General features: G+C 48.2%; 1 protein-coding gene across 1 annotated transcript in view; it reads left to right on the forward strand.

Moving 5' to 3' along the window:
* Positions 1–16,280, forward strand: part of TG (thyroglobulin) — a 275,111-nt gene that overhangs the window by 18,983 nt on the left and 239,848 nt on the right. The window contains exons 9-16 of the mRNA XM_045398722.3: positions 64–1,164; positions 1,599–2,183; positions 8,192–8,431; positions 12,161–12,298; positions 12,682–12,759; positions 13,311–13,423; positions 14,736–14,838; positions 15,859–16,059. Coding sequence (XP_045254657.2) covers positions 64–1,164; positions 1,599–2,183; positions 8,192–8,431; positions 12,161–12,298; positions 12,682–12,759; positions 13,311–13,423; positions 14,736–14,838; positions 15,859–16,059 — 2,559 coding nt within the window. The remainder of the gene's footprint in view (positions 1–63; positions 1,165–1,598; positions 2,184–8,191; positions 8,432–12,160; positions 12,299–12,681; positions 12,760–13,310; positions 13,424–14,735; positions 14,839–15,858; positions 16,060–16,280) is intronic.

The following is a 16,280-nucleotide window of genomic DNA, read 5'->3' on the forward strand; positions in this document are numbered from 1 at the left end:
AGCTGTCTCAGGATTGCTCGTGACATTAAAACCTTTTCTCCCATTTCACTTTGTCTCATGCAGCTGAAGGCAGATCTTGTGCCTCCAAAAGGCAGCAGGCCTTGTCCAGACTCTACTTTGGGACCTCAGGCTACTTCAGCCAGCACGACCTGTTCTCTTCCCCGGAGAAAAGATGGGCCTCTCCGAGAGTAGCCAGATTTGCCACATCCTGCCCACCCACAATCAAAGAGCTCTTTGTGGACTCTGGGCTCCTCCGCCCAATGGTGGAAGGACAGAGCCAACAGTTTTCTGTCTCAGAGAGTCTTCTCAAAGAAGCCATCCGAGCGATTTTTCCCTCCCGAGGGCTGGCTCGTCTTGCCCTTCAGTTTACCACCAACCCAAAGAGACTCCAGCAAAACCTTTTTGGAGGGAAATTTTTGGTGAATCTTGGCCAGTTTAACTTGTCTGGAGCCCTTGGCACAAGAGGCACATTTAACTTCAGTCAATTTTTCCAGCAACTTGGTCTTGCAAGCTTCTCGAATGGAGGGAGACTAGAAGATTTGGCCAAGCCAGTCTCGGTGGGATTAGATTCAAATTCTTCTACAGGAACCCCTGAAGCCGCTAAGAAGGATGTTGCTATGAATAAGCCAATTGTGGGCAGCTTTGGCTTTGAAATTAACCTACAGGAGAACCAAAATGCCCTCAAATTCCTTGCTTCTCTCCTGGAGCTTCCAGAATTCCTTCTCTTCTTGCAACATGCTATCTCTGTGCCAGAAGATGTGGCAAGAGATTTAGGTGATGTGATGGAAACGGTGCTCAGGTCCCAGACCTGTGAGCAGACACCTGAAAGGCTGTTTGTCCCATCATGCACGACAGAAGGAAGCTATGAAGATGTCCAGTGCTTTGCCGGAGAGTGCTGGTGTGTGGATTCCTGGGGCAAAGAGCTTCCCAGCTCAAGAGTGAGAGGTGGACAGCCGAGGTGCCCCACAGACTGTGAAAAGCAAAGGGCTCGCATGCAAAGCCTCATGGGCAGCCAGCCTGCTGGCTCCAGCTTGTTTGTCCCTGCTTGTACTAGTGAGGGATATTTCCTGCCTGTCCAGTGCTTCAACTCAGAGTGTTACTGTGTTGATGCTGAGGGTCAGGCCATTCCTGGAACTCGAAGTGCAATGGGGAAGCCCAAGAAATGTAAGTCTGTGGGTATTCAATCTGCAGGTTCCCTGAGTCTCTCTTTAGGCCCTGACCTAATGCAGTACAGCAATAGAAATCCACTCCTAGCCAATGCTTACACTTCAGTTAAAGATGAAATTGACTGCTTATGTTAAAAATGATCCCGGAACGCCTAGATAATATTAATCAGACCTAGGAGTAAATAAGGAGATTTCTTTGGCCTTAAAGAACTGCCACATTTTTGCAGTGCTGATCACTAACTGATTTCAATGGTGCTGATTTAGTCATGGGGCAATGCCTATCTAGATATTCTTTACAAATTTAAGCTTCATGTTATTTCTATGGCTATATGAGGTTTTAGATGGGGTTTGGACAGTTAAGTGGTTTTATCTTAGTCTTTCCAGTTTATTAAATTTCTTAAACTGAAACACCTGCTCATTGTTCCTCCCTAGGCCCCACACCCTGTCAATTACAGGCTGAGCAAGCTTTCCTCAGGACGGTGCAGGCCCTGCTCTCTAACTCCAGCATGCTACCCACCCTTTCCGACACCTACATCCCACAGTGCAGTGCCGATGGACAGTGGAGACAAGTGCAATGCGATGGGCCCCCCGAGCAGGTCTTTGAGTGGTACCAACGATGGGAGGCTCAGAACAAGGGCCAGGAGCTGATGCCTGCCGAGCTGCTAGTGAAGATCATGAGCTACAGAGAAGCAGCTTCCGGAAACTTTGGTCTCTTTATTCAGAGTCTGTATGAGGCTGGCCAGCAAGGTGTCTTCCCGGTGCTGTCCCAATACCCTTCTCTGCAAGATGTCCCACTAGCAGCACTGGAAGGGAACCGGTCCCAGTCCAGGGAGAATGTCCTCCTGGATCCCTACCTCTTCTGGCAGATCCTAAACGGCCAACTCAGCCGATACCCAGGGCCCTACTCAGACTTCAGCACTCCTTTGGCACATTTCGACCTTCGGAACTGCTGGTGTGTGGATGAGGCTGGCCGAGAGCTGGAAGGAATGCGGGCTGAGCCGAGCAAGCTCCCAACATGTGAGCTAATGCATATGAAGAGCTAAGTGTGTGTGTGTGTCTGTGTGTTTAATATATATATATATATATATATAAAGGATGTCTAGTGGGAGGGGATTGAGTGTCAAAGCTGGAATGGAGTTTAGAGATGGCTGAGAAAACCAAGGTTCACAGAGGCGAGGGGACTTCCCTGCATCGACACAGTGAGGTGTTGGCAAGATTGATACAGTATATTTTAAAGCTTTCATATAATTGATTACTTCAATCGGTGTCTTAGATTTTTACTGGATGTCTTCTGTGTGCAAAGCATCTTCATCTTAGAGCTGATGAAGGCTATAAAAGTGGAGATGACCTGGCCCTTGTCCTCCTATGGTTAATGTTTAGTAATCGCTCCTATGTTAGGTGCACCTTTTAATGGACCAATGAGTATTACAGTGAACCTGCTATTTGCACAGAATGCTGCTAGATGCGCAGACCTCAGGAGAGTGCCACCTGAAGTGGCTTTAATTGATTTGGAAGGATTTAACTAAGGAACTGATTGGAGAGCCGCTAATTGAGGTCTATACATTCAGCTTTGTGGCAGGTAGACTTATGGGAAAGTTATGACATATGAGCCATAAATAGAAGGAAGCTGACACTGAGTTTCAGTTAAAATGCCTTCTCCCCTTTAGCCATGCCAGCAGTTTGAAAGAACAACCAGATATGTTCAACACTGTTATCACCAAATCCAAATCTCTCTAACCAGCCATTGCTAATATTATAGGTGATATGACAGCCGTTCAGTGAAATCTCTCAATTCATTCTTTGCAAGTTTAACATTGTCTGGACCTTTCTGAGTAATGTTAAAATACATTAGACTATTTTGATACTGGCTAAATTTTAGGCTTTAGCAGCAACTGGTTTTTAAAACGTTGGGTGAAAGTACCATGTGATGAGAACAGTAATACTCTTGGCATTTTGAACAACCCAGAGATGACAATGCAAGGATCCTCCATTCAAATGTCAAGTTCTAGCAATAGAACCCTCAAGATTAACACATTGATTTTGGCCTGTTAGATAAGAAGTCTTACTTATTTTTGTGTTTTTTTGTGGTAGAATCATTCTCCATACCAGTGGTCAGGTCTCTTACATGGCGACATTCCTATAATTTTAAATTATCTAAGACTAAATTTGGTCCTATTTGTATGCAATTTTAGGAGCGTGAGTTGTTGATAACCAAAAGTACCTAGTAACTTTATTTTATTTTATTTTGAGACTGAGTTTCACTCTTGTTGCCCAGGCTGGAGTGCAATGGAGCGATCTCAGCTCACTGCAACCTCCGCCTCCCAGGTTCAAGCAATTCTCGTGCCTCAGATCCTAAGTAACTGGGATTACAGGTGCCTACCACCATGCCCAGCTATTTTTTTTTTTTTTGTATTTTTGGTAGAGATGGGGTTTCAGCATGTTGGCCTGGTTGGTCTTGAACTCCTGAGCTCAGGTGATCCACCTGCCTCAGCCTCCCAAAGTGCTGGGATTACTTTAGTGACTAGTCTTACCTTAGTCTGAATGCTGGAGAGAATGTTAGAACTACACTTAGAGTAATTGGCTTTTTTTTTATTGAGTAACAAGAGACTGGATACAAGACTATCCATTAGGGAGAAAATGTTAGAACTTCCATCTCTATTCAGTATTTTCTATCTTCCTTTCACATTTCTATTAATATTTTCGTTTTTGCTATTAAATGTTTAACAGCTGAAACAGCTAAAAATCTGCATGTAGTGTATTATTTTAGTAATTTGTGTATATGCCTTATAAAAAAAAATACCCATTTTGGGGGGTGCATATTCAAACTCTTTTGTTGATAAGGGTATACAATCAAAAGCGTTTGATACTCAAAGTGTAGTCCAGTGGCATTGGCATTCACTTTGGGAACTCGTTAAAGATTCAGGATCTCAGGCCCCACCTATTGAATCAAAACTTGCATTTCTACAATATTCCCAGGGGAATTCAGTACAGCCAAAAGCTTGAGGAGGACTGGCCTGGAGGACAGAACAGTAGCTGTCTTGTACCATGGCTCTACCATCTACTGCTCTGTGACCTGAGAGAGGCTAACTCTTTTGAGTCTTGGTGTCATCTGTAAAATCTGAGTTACAACACGTAACTGCCTCAAAGGCTTGTTGGAAGAATTACAAAAAGTAATAGATATAAAGTGCTGGACTTGGCACATAGGAAGTACTTAATAAGTGATGGCTGGATTAATACAATTGACAGTGAGTAATGAAGGGACCAATAACTTCCTACATGCATGTGTGGGTAATTGCTCAGGCCTCTAGGAATTTGAGTCTGCATTGCTATCTCTGGTCTGGTTGAAATTTTGCTGTCTTCATTTAATATGCGTTTATGAACTGCCTACTGTGTGCACTGTACTGTACGATGGGGAGACAGTCGTGTAAAGGATGGTGTCTGCCCTGAGACGCTCAGAGACCAGTGGGGGAAACCAAGGATGTTATCAGGAAAGTAATCAATGGCAGTGGTGGAGCAGAGGTATGTACATGGAAAATGCAGTGGAGGGTGCTCGGAGAAAGGGGCTACTAACTCCTTGAAGATTGGGGTAAAGATTAGCTTGACCCCAACTACTGGGATGAATCTTAAGAGGGGTTTGTCCAGTCACAGATGTGGCAGGCCCTTTGCGACAGAGGAAATAGGATGCACTGAGTCAATGAAGCTGTGAGTGAGATGGAGAAAAGGTTATAGATGTAGGAGGGGAGGGGATGCAGGAGGGAGTGAAAGAAGAGGCGGATAGTAAATCGGGAACAGATTATAATTTTTTTGAGACAGAGTCTTGCTCTGTTGCCTATGTTGGATTGCAGTGGCATGATCTCAGTTCACTGCAGCAGGCTTAAGCGATCCTGCCACCTCAGCCTCTCAAGTAGCTGGGACTACAAGCATGTGCCATCACGCCCAGCTAATTTTTGCATTTCTTGTAGAGACGGGGTTTTACCATGTTGCCCAGGCTGGTCTTGAACTCCTGGGCTCAAGTGATCTGTCTGCCTCGGCCTCCCAAAGTGCTAGGATGACAGGCGTGAACCACTGCATACAGCTGGGGACAGATTTGAAAAGATCTTATGTGCCCAGTTGTAGATTTTCACTTTATCCTGGAAGAAATGGAGAGCAAGCCGAGGTTTTTAAGTGTGAGTTTTTGCTTCAGAGATTCAAAATCCCTGGGATTAATAGAATAAATTATTTGATAATATCCTTTTGAACAAGAAAACAATAACTTCACATTCTGGAAGTCAAAGTCTTTTGTTTTCTGTTGATCCCATGCTATCAAAAGAATCTGGTGACACCCCCACTGTTGAATTCACAATGTGATGTTTTAAGTAAATATGGCGAGGGTGGATTTTGCTAAGTGACAATGCCAAGGACAGCATGTGCCAGATGCTGTGCCAAGCACTTCAACTGCAACACTTCAAAGGCTCATTACAAAACCCCATGGACTAGAGGCCCCAATATTTCCCATTGCACAGATCAGGAGGCTGAAACTCAGAGAAGTTAAGTGCATTATCCATGGTTGCACAACTAATAAATGACCCAAAAATTGAACCCAAAGGTATGTGAGTGCCACGCTCTTTCCGCTTCACAGGAATAACTCTCTACTAACCTACAGTGCCTCCCTTCAACTTTTGATATCCATCCATCCATCCATCCATCCATCCATCCATCCATCCATCTGTCCATGCATCTATCCATCCATCATCTGTCTATCCTTCGTTAGAGAGAGCTAGTCAAGATCACTATTCCCAGAGTGAGACTGTCTAGGTTGAAATTCTGAATCAGCTACTTGCTAGCTGGGAACTTGTTTACATTATATGACTTCTCCATGCCTCAGTTTCTCATCCGTAGCATGAGAATAAGAATATTTTATTGGGCTGTTGCATCGATTAGATTGTGTAGATGTGCTCAGAATGATGCACAGCATGGAGCAAATATGAGCTATTACTCATCTTACGCAGTGGGCCCTCCACAAATGGTGACTGAATGAGTGTGTGGAGGCAAAATAAGGAATATTCCAGGTCGTGGAAAGAGCTGCTGAGAAGGAAATAGCTGAGGCAAAAATGCACGCATGTGTGGGTGTGTATTGTGTAGTGTGTGTATGTGTGTGGTGTGGTGGGTGTATGTTTATGTATGTGTGTGTGGTGTTTATGAGGTGTGTGTTTCTATATGGGTTATGGTGTGTGAGTTTTTGTGTGTGTGGTATGTGCATGTGTGGTGTTTGTGGTGTGTGGGTATGTGTGGTGTGTGTATGTGTGTATATGAGGGTGGTGTGTGTGTATATGTATGTGTGTGGTGTGTGTCTGTGTGGTGTGTGTGTGTAGTGTGCATGTGTGTGTATGGTGTGGTGTGTGTGTACTGTGTGTGGTGTGTATGTGTGTGGTTGTGTGTGTATGGTGCATATGTGGGTGGTGTGTGTGGTGTGTATGTGTGTGGTATATGTGTATGGTGTGTGTGATGTGTCTGTGTGTGTCGTGTGTGTATGTGTGTGTGGGTAGTGTGTGTTTGGGGGTGGTGTGTGTGTGGTGTTCATGTGTGTGTGTGGTGTGTGTAGTGTGCATGTGTGTGTATGGTGTGGTGTGTGTGTACTGTGTGTGGTGTGTATGTGTGTGGTTGTGTGTGTATGGTGCATATGTGGGTGGTGTGTGTGGTGTGTATGTGTGTGGTATATGTGTATGGTGTGTGTGATGTGTCTGTGTGTGTCGTGTGTGTATGTGTGTGTGGGTGGTGTGTGTTTGGGGGTGGTGTGTGTGTGGTGTTCATGTGTGTGTGTGGTGTGTGTGGTGTGTATTTGTGTGTGTATGTGTGGTGTGGGGGGTGTGTATGTGTGTGGTGTGTGTGGTGTGTGTGTTAGTGTGTGGTGGGTATGGGTGTGGTGTGTGTAGTGTGTGTGTATGTGTGTGTGGTGTTTGTGTGTTGTGTGCGGGAGTGGTGGGTATGTGATCTCTATGTGTGTAGTGTGTGTGTTGTGTGTGGGGTATGTATGTGTGTGGTATTTGTGTGTGTGGTGTGTATGTTTGTGGTGTGTGTGTGTACATGTATATGTGTGGTGTGTTTGGGGTGGTGTGTGTGTACGTGTATGTGTGGTGTACGTGATCTGTATGTGCATACTGTGTGTGTGATGTGTGTGTGTGTGTGGTGTGTTTGTGCTGTGTATGTGTGTAGTGTGTGGGGGTTGGTGTGTATGTGTGTGGTATGTGGTGTGTATGTGTGTAGTGTGGGGGAGTGGTGTGTGTTGTGTGGTGTGTGTGTGGTGTGCATGTGGTGTGTATGTGTGTGTGGGGTGTGTTTTGGTGTGTATGTGTGTAGTGTGAGGGGGTGGTGTGTATGTGTGTGTTGTGTGTGTTGTGTGTGTGGTGTGTGTGTGGCGTGTATGTGTGTGGCATGTGGTGTGTGGTGTGTGTGTGGTATGTGTGTAGTGTGTGTGTGTGTGGCATGTGGTGTGTGGTGTGTGTGTGGTATGTGTGTAGTGTGTGGGGGGGGTGTGTGTGTGTGGTGTGTGTTGTGTGTGTGGTGTGTGTGTGTGGTGTGTATGTGTGTGGCATGTGGTGTGTGGTGTGTGTGTGGTATGTGTGTAGTGTGTGTGTGTGTGTGTGTGGTGTGTTGTGTGTGGTGTGTGTAGTGTGTGTGTGTGGCGTGTATGTGTGTGGCATGTGGTGTGTGGTGTGTGTGGTATGTGTGTAGTGTGTGGGGTATGTGTGGTGTGTGTGTGTGTGTGTGGCATGTGGTGTGTGGTGTGTGTGTGTGGCGTGTATGTGTGTGGCATGGGGTGTGTGTGGTGTGTGTGGTATGTGTGTAGTGTGTGCGGTGTGTATGTGTGGGGTGTGTGTGTGTATGTGTGTGCCATGTGTGTGGTGTGTGTGTGGTATGTGTGTAGTGTGTGGGGGTGCGTATGTGTGTGTGTGTGTGTGTGTGTATGTGGGTACACATGCTTCATGGGAGTCAGAGGGAGGTCCACGTGGTGAGTGAGTCCATCTGGGATATTTTTATCCGCCTAGGTCCTGGCTCCTGTGAGGAAGCGAAGCTCCTTGTACTGCAGTTCATTAGGGAAACGGAAGAGATTGTCTCAGCTTCCAACAGTTCTCGGTTCCCTCTGGGGGAGAGTTTCCTGGTGGCCAAGGGAATCCGGCTGAGGAATGAGGACCTCGGCCTTCCTCCACTCTTCCCGCCCCGGGAGGCTCTGGCGGAGCAGTTTCTGCGCGGGAGTGATTACGCCATTCGCCTGGCGGCTCAGTCTAGTAAGTGCGGTGCCGTTCCGCTTTCTTACTGCATCCCTTTGGAAAAACAGGAGCTTAAATTAGTCTCTCCTCAGTCACGCTTAGGACTTCGTGGTTTGGCTTCCCCAGGCTGGTGGGTTCACGGGAAGAAAAGGCAAAGTGGTTTGGGGACGCCAGTCAACGCTGGAATGCTGCACCCGTCTCTAAAATGCTCCCTCATTCTCCAGCGAATCTACCCTAGGGCAGGTTTCAGATGGCACCTGCCGCTCCCACAAAGCCCAAATATTCTTGTTAAAATGTCAGGGACCCAAGCCCCTGAATGCTCATACAATCCCCATGGCCTGCACCAAAGCTTCCCTCCATTTCCGGGGATTCACGAACACCACACAGGGGGAGGGGAGAGGAAGCCTCGATATTGAAGAACTATGACTCGTTGATCTCATCTGATCCTGAGAGTAACTCCAAAAAGCAGGAATTACTACCCGCATGCGACAGAGGCGTAAGCTCAGAGAGCCTGCAGTCCTCTGGTCTATAATAACAGCTGAACAATATTCTATTTTTTTTTTTTTTTTTTTTTTTTTTTTGAGATGGAGTCTTGCTTTGTCGCCCAGGCTGGGGCGCAGTGGTACAATCATAGCTCACCACAGCCTGGAACTCCTGGGCTCAAGCGATCCTCCCACCTCATCCACCCGAGTGGCTGGGACTACAGGTGTGCGCCACCATGCCCAGCTAATATTTGCACATTTTTAGTAGAGACGGGATTTCACCATGTTGGCCAGGCTGGTCTCGAACTCCTGACTTCAATTGATCTGTCTGCCTTGGCCTCCCAAAGTGCTGGGATTACAGGCATGAGTCACAGCCCTCCACCAGCTAAACAATATTCTAACCTCACCTTTGAGCAGGCACTTACTGTGCTAAGTAGATTATCAGATCTTCAAATTTAATCCTGTAACAGCTCCAGGAGAAAGATGGTATAATCGCCATCCACAATTCTTTGCAAATGGGGAAACGGAGTTTGAGGTTAAGTCACTTTCCCGAATTCACACAACTGATAACCAGTGGGCCTGGATGGGAAGCCCAGAGACCTGGTCCTCCAGCTCATCCTCTCAGCTCTCCTGTTCCCTGCTGGGCAAATTCCAGGTATTGCTGAGGTCGGTGCCTAGCTCTGCCTCATCCTAGAGCCCTTGTTCTTCATCCATGACCTCACAGCTGCTCTAGCAGGAGAGCAGGTCCCTTCCAAGTTTTCTCGCTGACCCCACATCAACTTGACAAGGACAAATGATTCATTTGTCTTTGAATCTTACTCAGGATCCACATCCTTGTCAAATGGTCTCAGCTGATTCCCTGTCTAGCTTTCCAGACTTGAGTCACCAAACAGCAAAGCAGTCCTCCCATGACAACATCTTCTCCAAGTCAAAGAGAATCCCTCCAGCAGGAGGGCAGCTCCCTGCCTTCCCATCCCCTCCAGCAGGCACTCCAGGGTGTCTACTACCAGCATGGGACTGGGTCTCAGTGATCTTTGTTCTCCTAATACCACGTGACAATCTCACGCATGCCATCTTGGTTTCCTGCTTCTCTCTCTCACTAGACATCTCTTCTGGAGGACAAGGCACTGTGTCTTATTCTTTCCATATCCCTGGTGCGTGGCACAGTGCCTGACACCTACCAGGAGCTCAGTAGATGGTGGTTAACCATCCTTGTTGCTTCCTTCCTCCCTTCTTTCTCTCTCTTCCGTCCACTACCCTCACCCTATGCCTAGACACTGCTTTTCTCTGTTCCTCAGAGACTCGGAGACTTCTGCTTTTGGGAAGAACCCTGTTGTTTTACATTTTTGTACAAAGACAGGATTTGAGGTAATCAAAGAGAGAACTGGGATTGATGCCCCTTCAGTTGTGACTGCTTTGGTCAGGGAGGGAAATGTCGAGAAAGGGGAGGCAACGTCGCTGGTGCTGTTGATATTAGTCATTGAATGGCACGATGGCATTTTCTTTAGAAGTCGAGCTTAGAAGTTCCTCTCCAAGTAGCCACATGCTCAGCTTTGCATGTCTGAGCTTATAGAGAAAAGAGGAAGGGAGCATAGAGGACCAGGCCAGGTCTTTTCCCTGAGAGTCTGAGGATTGAGGGCCCAAAGCAAAGTACCTTTGACCACTAGAACATGGTAGCCATGTCTGAGGGCCTAATGAGGGTGGCGAAGGCCACGGGAGTACATGCACACAGCTGGGTCTGGCAAGCACTTGGTGCTTAATGCCTGTCAGCTCCTTTGATGTAAATATCACAGTTGCCCTGTTAGGTGAGTGTTAGACCCCGTCCACAGATGAGGAAACTGAGGCTTAGAGAGGTTGGGCAACTTGTTCGTGATCACAGTTAGGAGGCGCAGTGCCGGGATTCAGAAGGAGGCCTGGCAGACTCCAGAACACAGTCTACTCTACCGGGCTGCTTCAGAGGTGGGTCCTGGTGTCTCCAGATGGGCTCTGAGACTGTGAGTTGGTGGCATCCTTGGATCTGCAGGCTCTCCTGTCTGGAGCCATGAAGCCTGTTTCTGAAAGGTGGGGAGTGGGGAGAACTGTCCCAATGGGCTGCAGGTGACTGCCAATAGTGCTGCCGCAGACGTACCCATTCTCCCTCCAGGATCCTGGTGAGGAACCCCAACCTGCCCCAAGTGCCAGCAGGAGTGGAGAAAGGGCTCAGGTGACAGTTCATGGCCGCCTAGGAGGAGGGTGGTGGTCGGGGCAAATCAGACTGAGCCTGGTAAGACCCAGACCAAGCTGATGTGTGTCCCACCAGCTGCCTATCCTTGCTTCTTCCTCTCTCCCTCATACATTCATTCATTCACTCTTTTTTCCCAATCAGTGATTTCTTGAGTGCCTAATATGAGCCAGACACCCCTCTGTTTGCAAAATAAACACAAATCTCTGCACCAAAGAGCTTAAATGCTAGTGCAGAGGAGACAAATCTAACACAATAAATGAGTATACTATGTACTACGTTGGTGGTGGGGAAAGCCATGTTCAAAGCTGAGGGTGGGTGCAGGTGCAGTTTCATTAGTAGGGTGGCCGGTGGTTCAACATATAAGCTCCCTCATTGAGCCTCTGTTTCCTCACCTGGGGTAAAAGTTCTGGCTTCATGGAGCCGCTGTGAAGATCTGATACTATTTTTGTGGATATCAAAGATTCAAAGGGGGTTAAAAACTAAACTGTAGGAGTTTGGTAGAGAGACCTATGAGGGTAGCTGACATTGATTGCCCTCTTGTGTTCCAAGGCCAACCCCTCCCCTTTCTGGCTATGAACCCTTGGTTAATTTGCTTAATCCATCTGTTTTTCTCATTTGTTAAATAGGATAATATGACATTTCTTCTAGATTGCTATGAGGATTAAATTAACTAAGGTATGTATTTAGCTAGTGCCTCACACTTAACATATGAGTATAGAGCCTATCTATTATTACTATTATCTCATGTGCCTGAAGACACTTCACTGACCTAATTATTTCTGTATGGAAGTTATTGTACAGGTCTACTATAATATTCTTTCAAGCTGCAGCCTAAGTGTTATTCTTAAGGGACAATCTGTTGAGTGTCTGCTTACTGTGCAAGGAGCCTCTGTAATACTGTGGGTTGAAATGTTTGTCAAATAAATAAATAAATAAGAAGGCCTCCTTATGTTGGAACCAGGACATATGTGGTTGTTCTCAGCAACAGAGCCCACACAGAGCAGGTGGTCATATTCTGCTTTTCTCCTTCCCTGACTCCAGCCTTAAGCTTCTATCAGAGACGCCGCTTTTCCCTGGACGACTCGGCTGGAGCATCCGCCCTTCTGCAGTTGGGCCCCTACGTGCCACAATGTGATGCGTTCGGAAGTTGGGAGCCTGTGCAGTGCCACACCGGGACTGGTAAGGAGGGATAGGCACCTTCAGGTGGCCAAGTGACACCCCTTTTTTTTATTTTAGAGGACAGAGCCCCACACCGGGAGGCAAATGAACTGGACTCTTGGGCTCCTCTTTAGCAGCTGGTGACAAATTCCTTAGCTTCTCTGGCCTCCAGTTATCTCACCTGTGTAACAGGAGCAGTGACCTTCTATCGGCCTGAAAGACAAGTGGGTGGTTGCTGGGGCATCAGAGTGATTGTGGACAATGTCCAACTGGGGGTCTAGACTGGGGACAGAAGGCGACCAGGCTTGCACTGCTGTGAGTGAAGAAGGAAAGTTGTTTATGGGACCCTCTGGGGTAAGTCCCTAGTGCAATTCCTGAATGTCCTCCCCTTGGCTCTTTTCCAGGGCACTGCTGGTGTGTAGATGAGAAGGGAGGATTCATCCCTGCCTCACTGACTGCCCGCTCTCTGCAGATTCCACAGTGTAAGTAAAGCCAGCAGAGCTCTCCTCTCAACCCCCATTAGTGGGCATCACTGGCCTAGTCAGCTGTGGTTGCCCAACCGCTGGAGACTCCATGGCTCAGCCCTTCAGCTAGGCCCTGGGCGCAGCCGGATGCATTTCCCAAGTCTCCAGGCCTGCAAGCTTGCTCTGACCTTGGCCCTTCCTAGTTGGAAGGCTCACAGCTTTGCAAGTTGAAAGAAACAGCTGAGACTTTTGAAGGAACCCTGGTTCTCCCACTCTGTACACCTGCTGGGCAGTTTCAGCCACTCCTGTAGTTTCAGCAACCGCCTCACATCTGAACCTGCAGCCCCAACCCCTCTCCTGAGGCTCAACAGTGTGTAATCCGCAGTCCACTTGACATCTCAAAGCTGGCATGTCCCACATGAGTCTTTGTCCTCTGAGGTTCTACCTCTCTGTGAAGAGCACCTGCATTCACCCAGGCCCATGACCCTGAAACCTGGGGTCAACCTGGGATCCCCTCTTTCCCTTGGCTCCCACGACCAGTCCTTTATGAACACCTCTGTCTCCCACAGGCCCGACAACCTGCGAGAAATCTCGAACCAGTGGGTTGCTTTCCAGCTGGAAACAGGCTAGATCCCAAGGAAACCCATCTCCAAAAGACCTGTTCATCCCAGCCTGCCTAGAGGTAAGGGTCTGGAAGCACAGGATTGGAGCCGGGACTTGTCCCCGCTGGTCGAAGATGATTTTTCTTTTTGTTCAATACATTCAGCTTAGTTAAGCGTTCTCAGCCTGGGTGTTTGTCTGGGCCTGCTAGAACCTGGTTCTGTGACCTTGGGCCATTTACTTACCTTTTCTGTGTCCCAGTTTGTTTTGTTTAATCATAAGATCAGGCCACATTTTGTCCTAGCTAATGCTAGGATTGTTTTGAGATTCCAAGGAAATATCTTTCATAAGAACTCTTTGAAAAATAAACAAAACATGCTATCATATTTCTCCTAAAGGCATCTTGGCCAAGGCCCTATGCTCACTGCATCCCAGGTTCTCAACACACGGAGGACACCAGGCTGTTTCCCTCCCCAAGCTCCCGGGGTGATTGTAACAACTCATAATTCAGCGAAGTACTGATGTAGAGCTCCTAGAGAAAGAATTTATGCCCAGAACTTAACCACTTTCTTGCCAAGTGAGGGAAGTCTCTGGGCCTCAGTGTCCTTTTTCTAAAATAAGATGGTGGGAACACCACCACCCACTCTGCTCAGCTTCCAAGGACTTGATGAGAAGCAGATGAAACAGCAGTGTTGAAACTCATGAAACTGTACGGTGCTAAGCAAAAGTTTCCTTATTCTTGTTTGGTACTGTAAACATGGACCCACTTAAGAATCGTTTCATAGAGAAATTGTCAATATCATTTAGTTTTTTTTTTTATCTTGGCTGGAAAGCACCTACTGTTGGAATACAATTCTGCTTCTTCCTGGGCACTGATGCTTACACAGAGAGAAGGAGAGGTAGAAGCCACAGTGTCCAATGGTGGGAAAAGTGATTCCAGAGCAGAACTTAGAGGCACTCTGAGGTGTGATTTGCAAGGCCAGTTCCTGTGGAGATTCTAGTGCTTGTCAAAATCATTTCTGGAATTAGTGAGGCTGGTCCAGGAGCATGGCTAGGCTTTGGGTCTAGATGGGTTTGGGCCTGGACCTGACCTGCCTCTCACTCACCAGCTGTGAGGCGATGCCCCACTTTCCCTCTCTGAGAGAGCTTCAGTTTCCCCCACCCAAAAGTGGGAGAACCATTGTCTATGCCTCACGAGGCTGTTGTAGCCGTCAATCAAATGATGCACGTAAAGGACTGGGAACAGGAGCACCTCTCCCCACCTCCACCTCTCTCCATGTGGAAAAGCCATCACCTGTTGTTTTGGAAGGGACACTTTTGACATCTGCCAGCAGCAGGTTTGCCACTAGAGCGTCTTGCCCACAGTGACTGACATGACCTTGGCTTTGTCTCAGACAGGAGAGTATGCCAGGCTGCAGGCATCAGAGGCTGGCACCTGGTGCGTAGACCCTGCATCAGGAGAAGAGTTGCTGCCTGGCTCGAACAGCAGTGCCCAGTGTGAGTGGCAGCCCCTCCCAGCATGGCTTCTCACCTCTTCTGTGGGGCACTGAGCGTGGAGTCCAAAGAGCTGGCTTCATGTCCTAGCTCTGCCTCTTGCATAGCAGTGGGGGCGCAGCTGCTGGCCTCACTATGCCTCAGTTTTCTCATCTATGAAATAGGGGCAATACTCCCCCACTTCTGCCGGTTCTTGGGAGAAGCAAACGTGGCAGGGAGCAGGCTGTGCTTTGTGTCTGAGAAGTGCAAACTAACATTGGTTCCCATCAAAGGGGGTCCTAGGGCTTTGGAGGGCTGGGCGGATGTGTGGCCCTACAATCCAGTTTCCACGGTGAAACCCAGGTGATGTCCCCAAAGGATGATATGCAGATGTCCCTCTTCTGCCGAAACACCACAAATGCTCCCATTCTCCTCGGGGCCATGCTCGAGCTCCCTGGCATGACTCGAGGGCCCTACACGTCTTGCTCTGGTGTGTCTTTTTCGGCTTCTCGTTCTTCTCCATCAGTTGTGCTTCAGGGTGCAGGTGTGATAAATTCTGGTCAGACTTTTGAGAAATGAAGACACTTTCTTCCACCTGGGCCTTCAGGCGTTCTGCCTGTGCCGCCTGCAATATGTCCGTCTCTCCCCTCCCCACCCCTTACTTGACAAATTTTTGCTCAGACCACACATCTGTCCCTCCAGGAAGCCTCTACTGGCGTCTGTCTTCCTCCATAGGCTCCTACACTGCACTATTGTTGCCTTTATTTCACAGAACTGTACCTGCTCACGTACTTGTTAACTCTCCTTTAAGACTCTAAGCTACTTGAGGGCAGGAAGTGGAGGGGAGACAGTACAGAGCTGAGCCAGGCCTAGTCTTTGCCTTGTTGTCATTCAACCTCCTGGTGGGGAGGCAGCCCCAGACCCCTGGAACACCCTGCAGGCAGGTGGGCTGAGGGTGGCCGTGGGTGGTGGGGAGGGTGATTGGGCATCTGAGCAGGGAGTGGTCACCGGGTCCCCAGCTCATCTGGCTTGTCTCTGTGTCAGGCCCAAGCCTCTGCAATGTGCTCAAGAGTGGAGTCCTCTCCAGGAGAGTTGGCTCAGGCTATGTCCCAGCCTGCAGGGAAGAGGATGGGGGCTTTTCCCCAGTGCAATGCGACCAGGCCCAGGGCAGCTGCTGGTGTGTCACGGACAGTGGAGAAGAGGTGCCTGAGACGCGTGTGGCCGGGAGCCAGCCCGCCTGTGAGAGTAAGTCATGACCCCCTGGGGGAAAGACAAGGCCTGCGTATCTGTTCTTTGATCCAGACTGAGTGAAGTTCTAGAGAAGCTGGGAAGGCGGGGGTGGGAGGGGAGACAGGAAGTGCAGGAGGGATGGAGTTGTGGTTGAGTCCCTTCGTGTGAAAACCTACATCTACTTCCTGAAGACGCTTCTTCTGGGAACTGAAGTCAGAAAGAGCCTAGGCAGGGAA

Source organism: Macaca fascicularis, chromosome 8 (genome assembly GCF_037993035.2).
Source record: "Macaca fascicularis isolate 582-1 chromosome 8, T2T-MFA8v1.1".
NCBI classification, from domain to species: domain Eukaryota; kingdom Metazoa; phylum Chordata; class Mammalia; order Primates; family Cercopithecidae; genus Macaca; species Macaca fascicularis.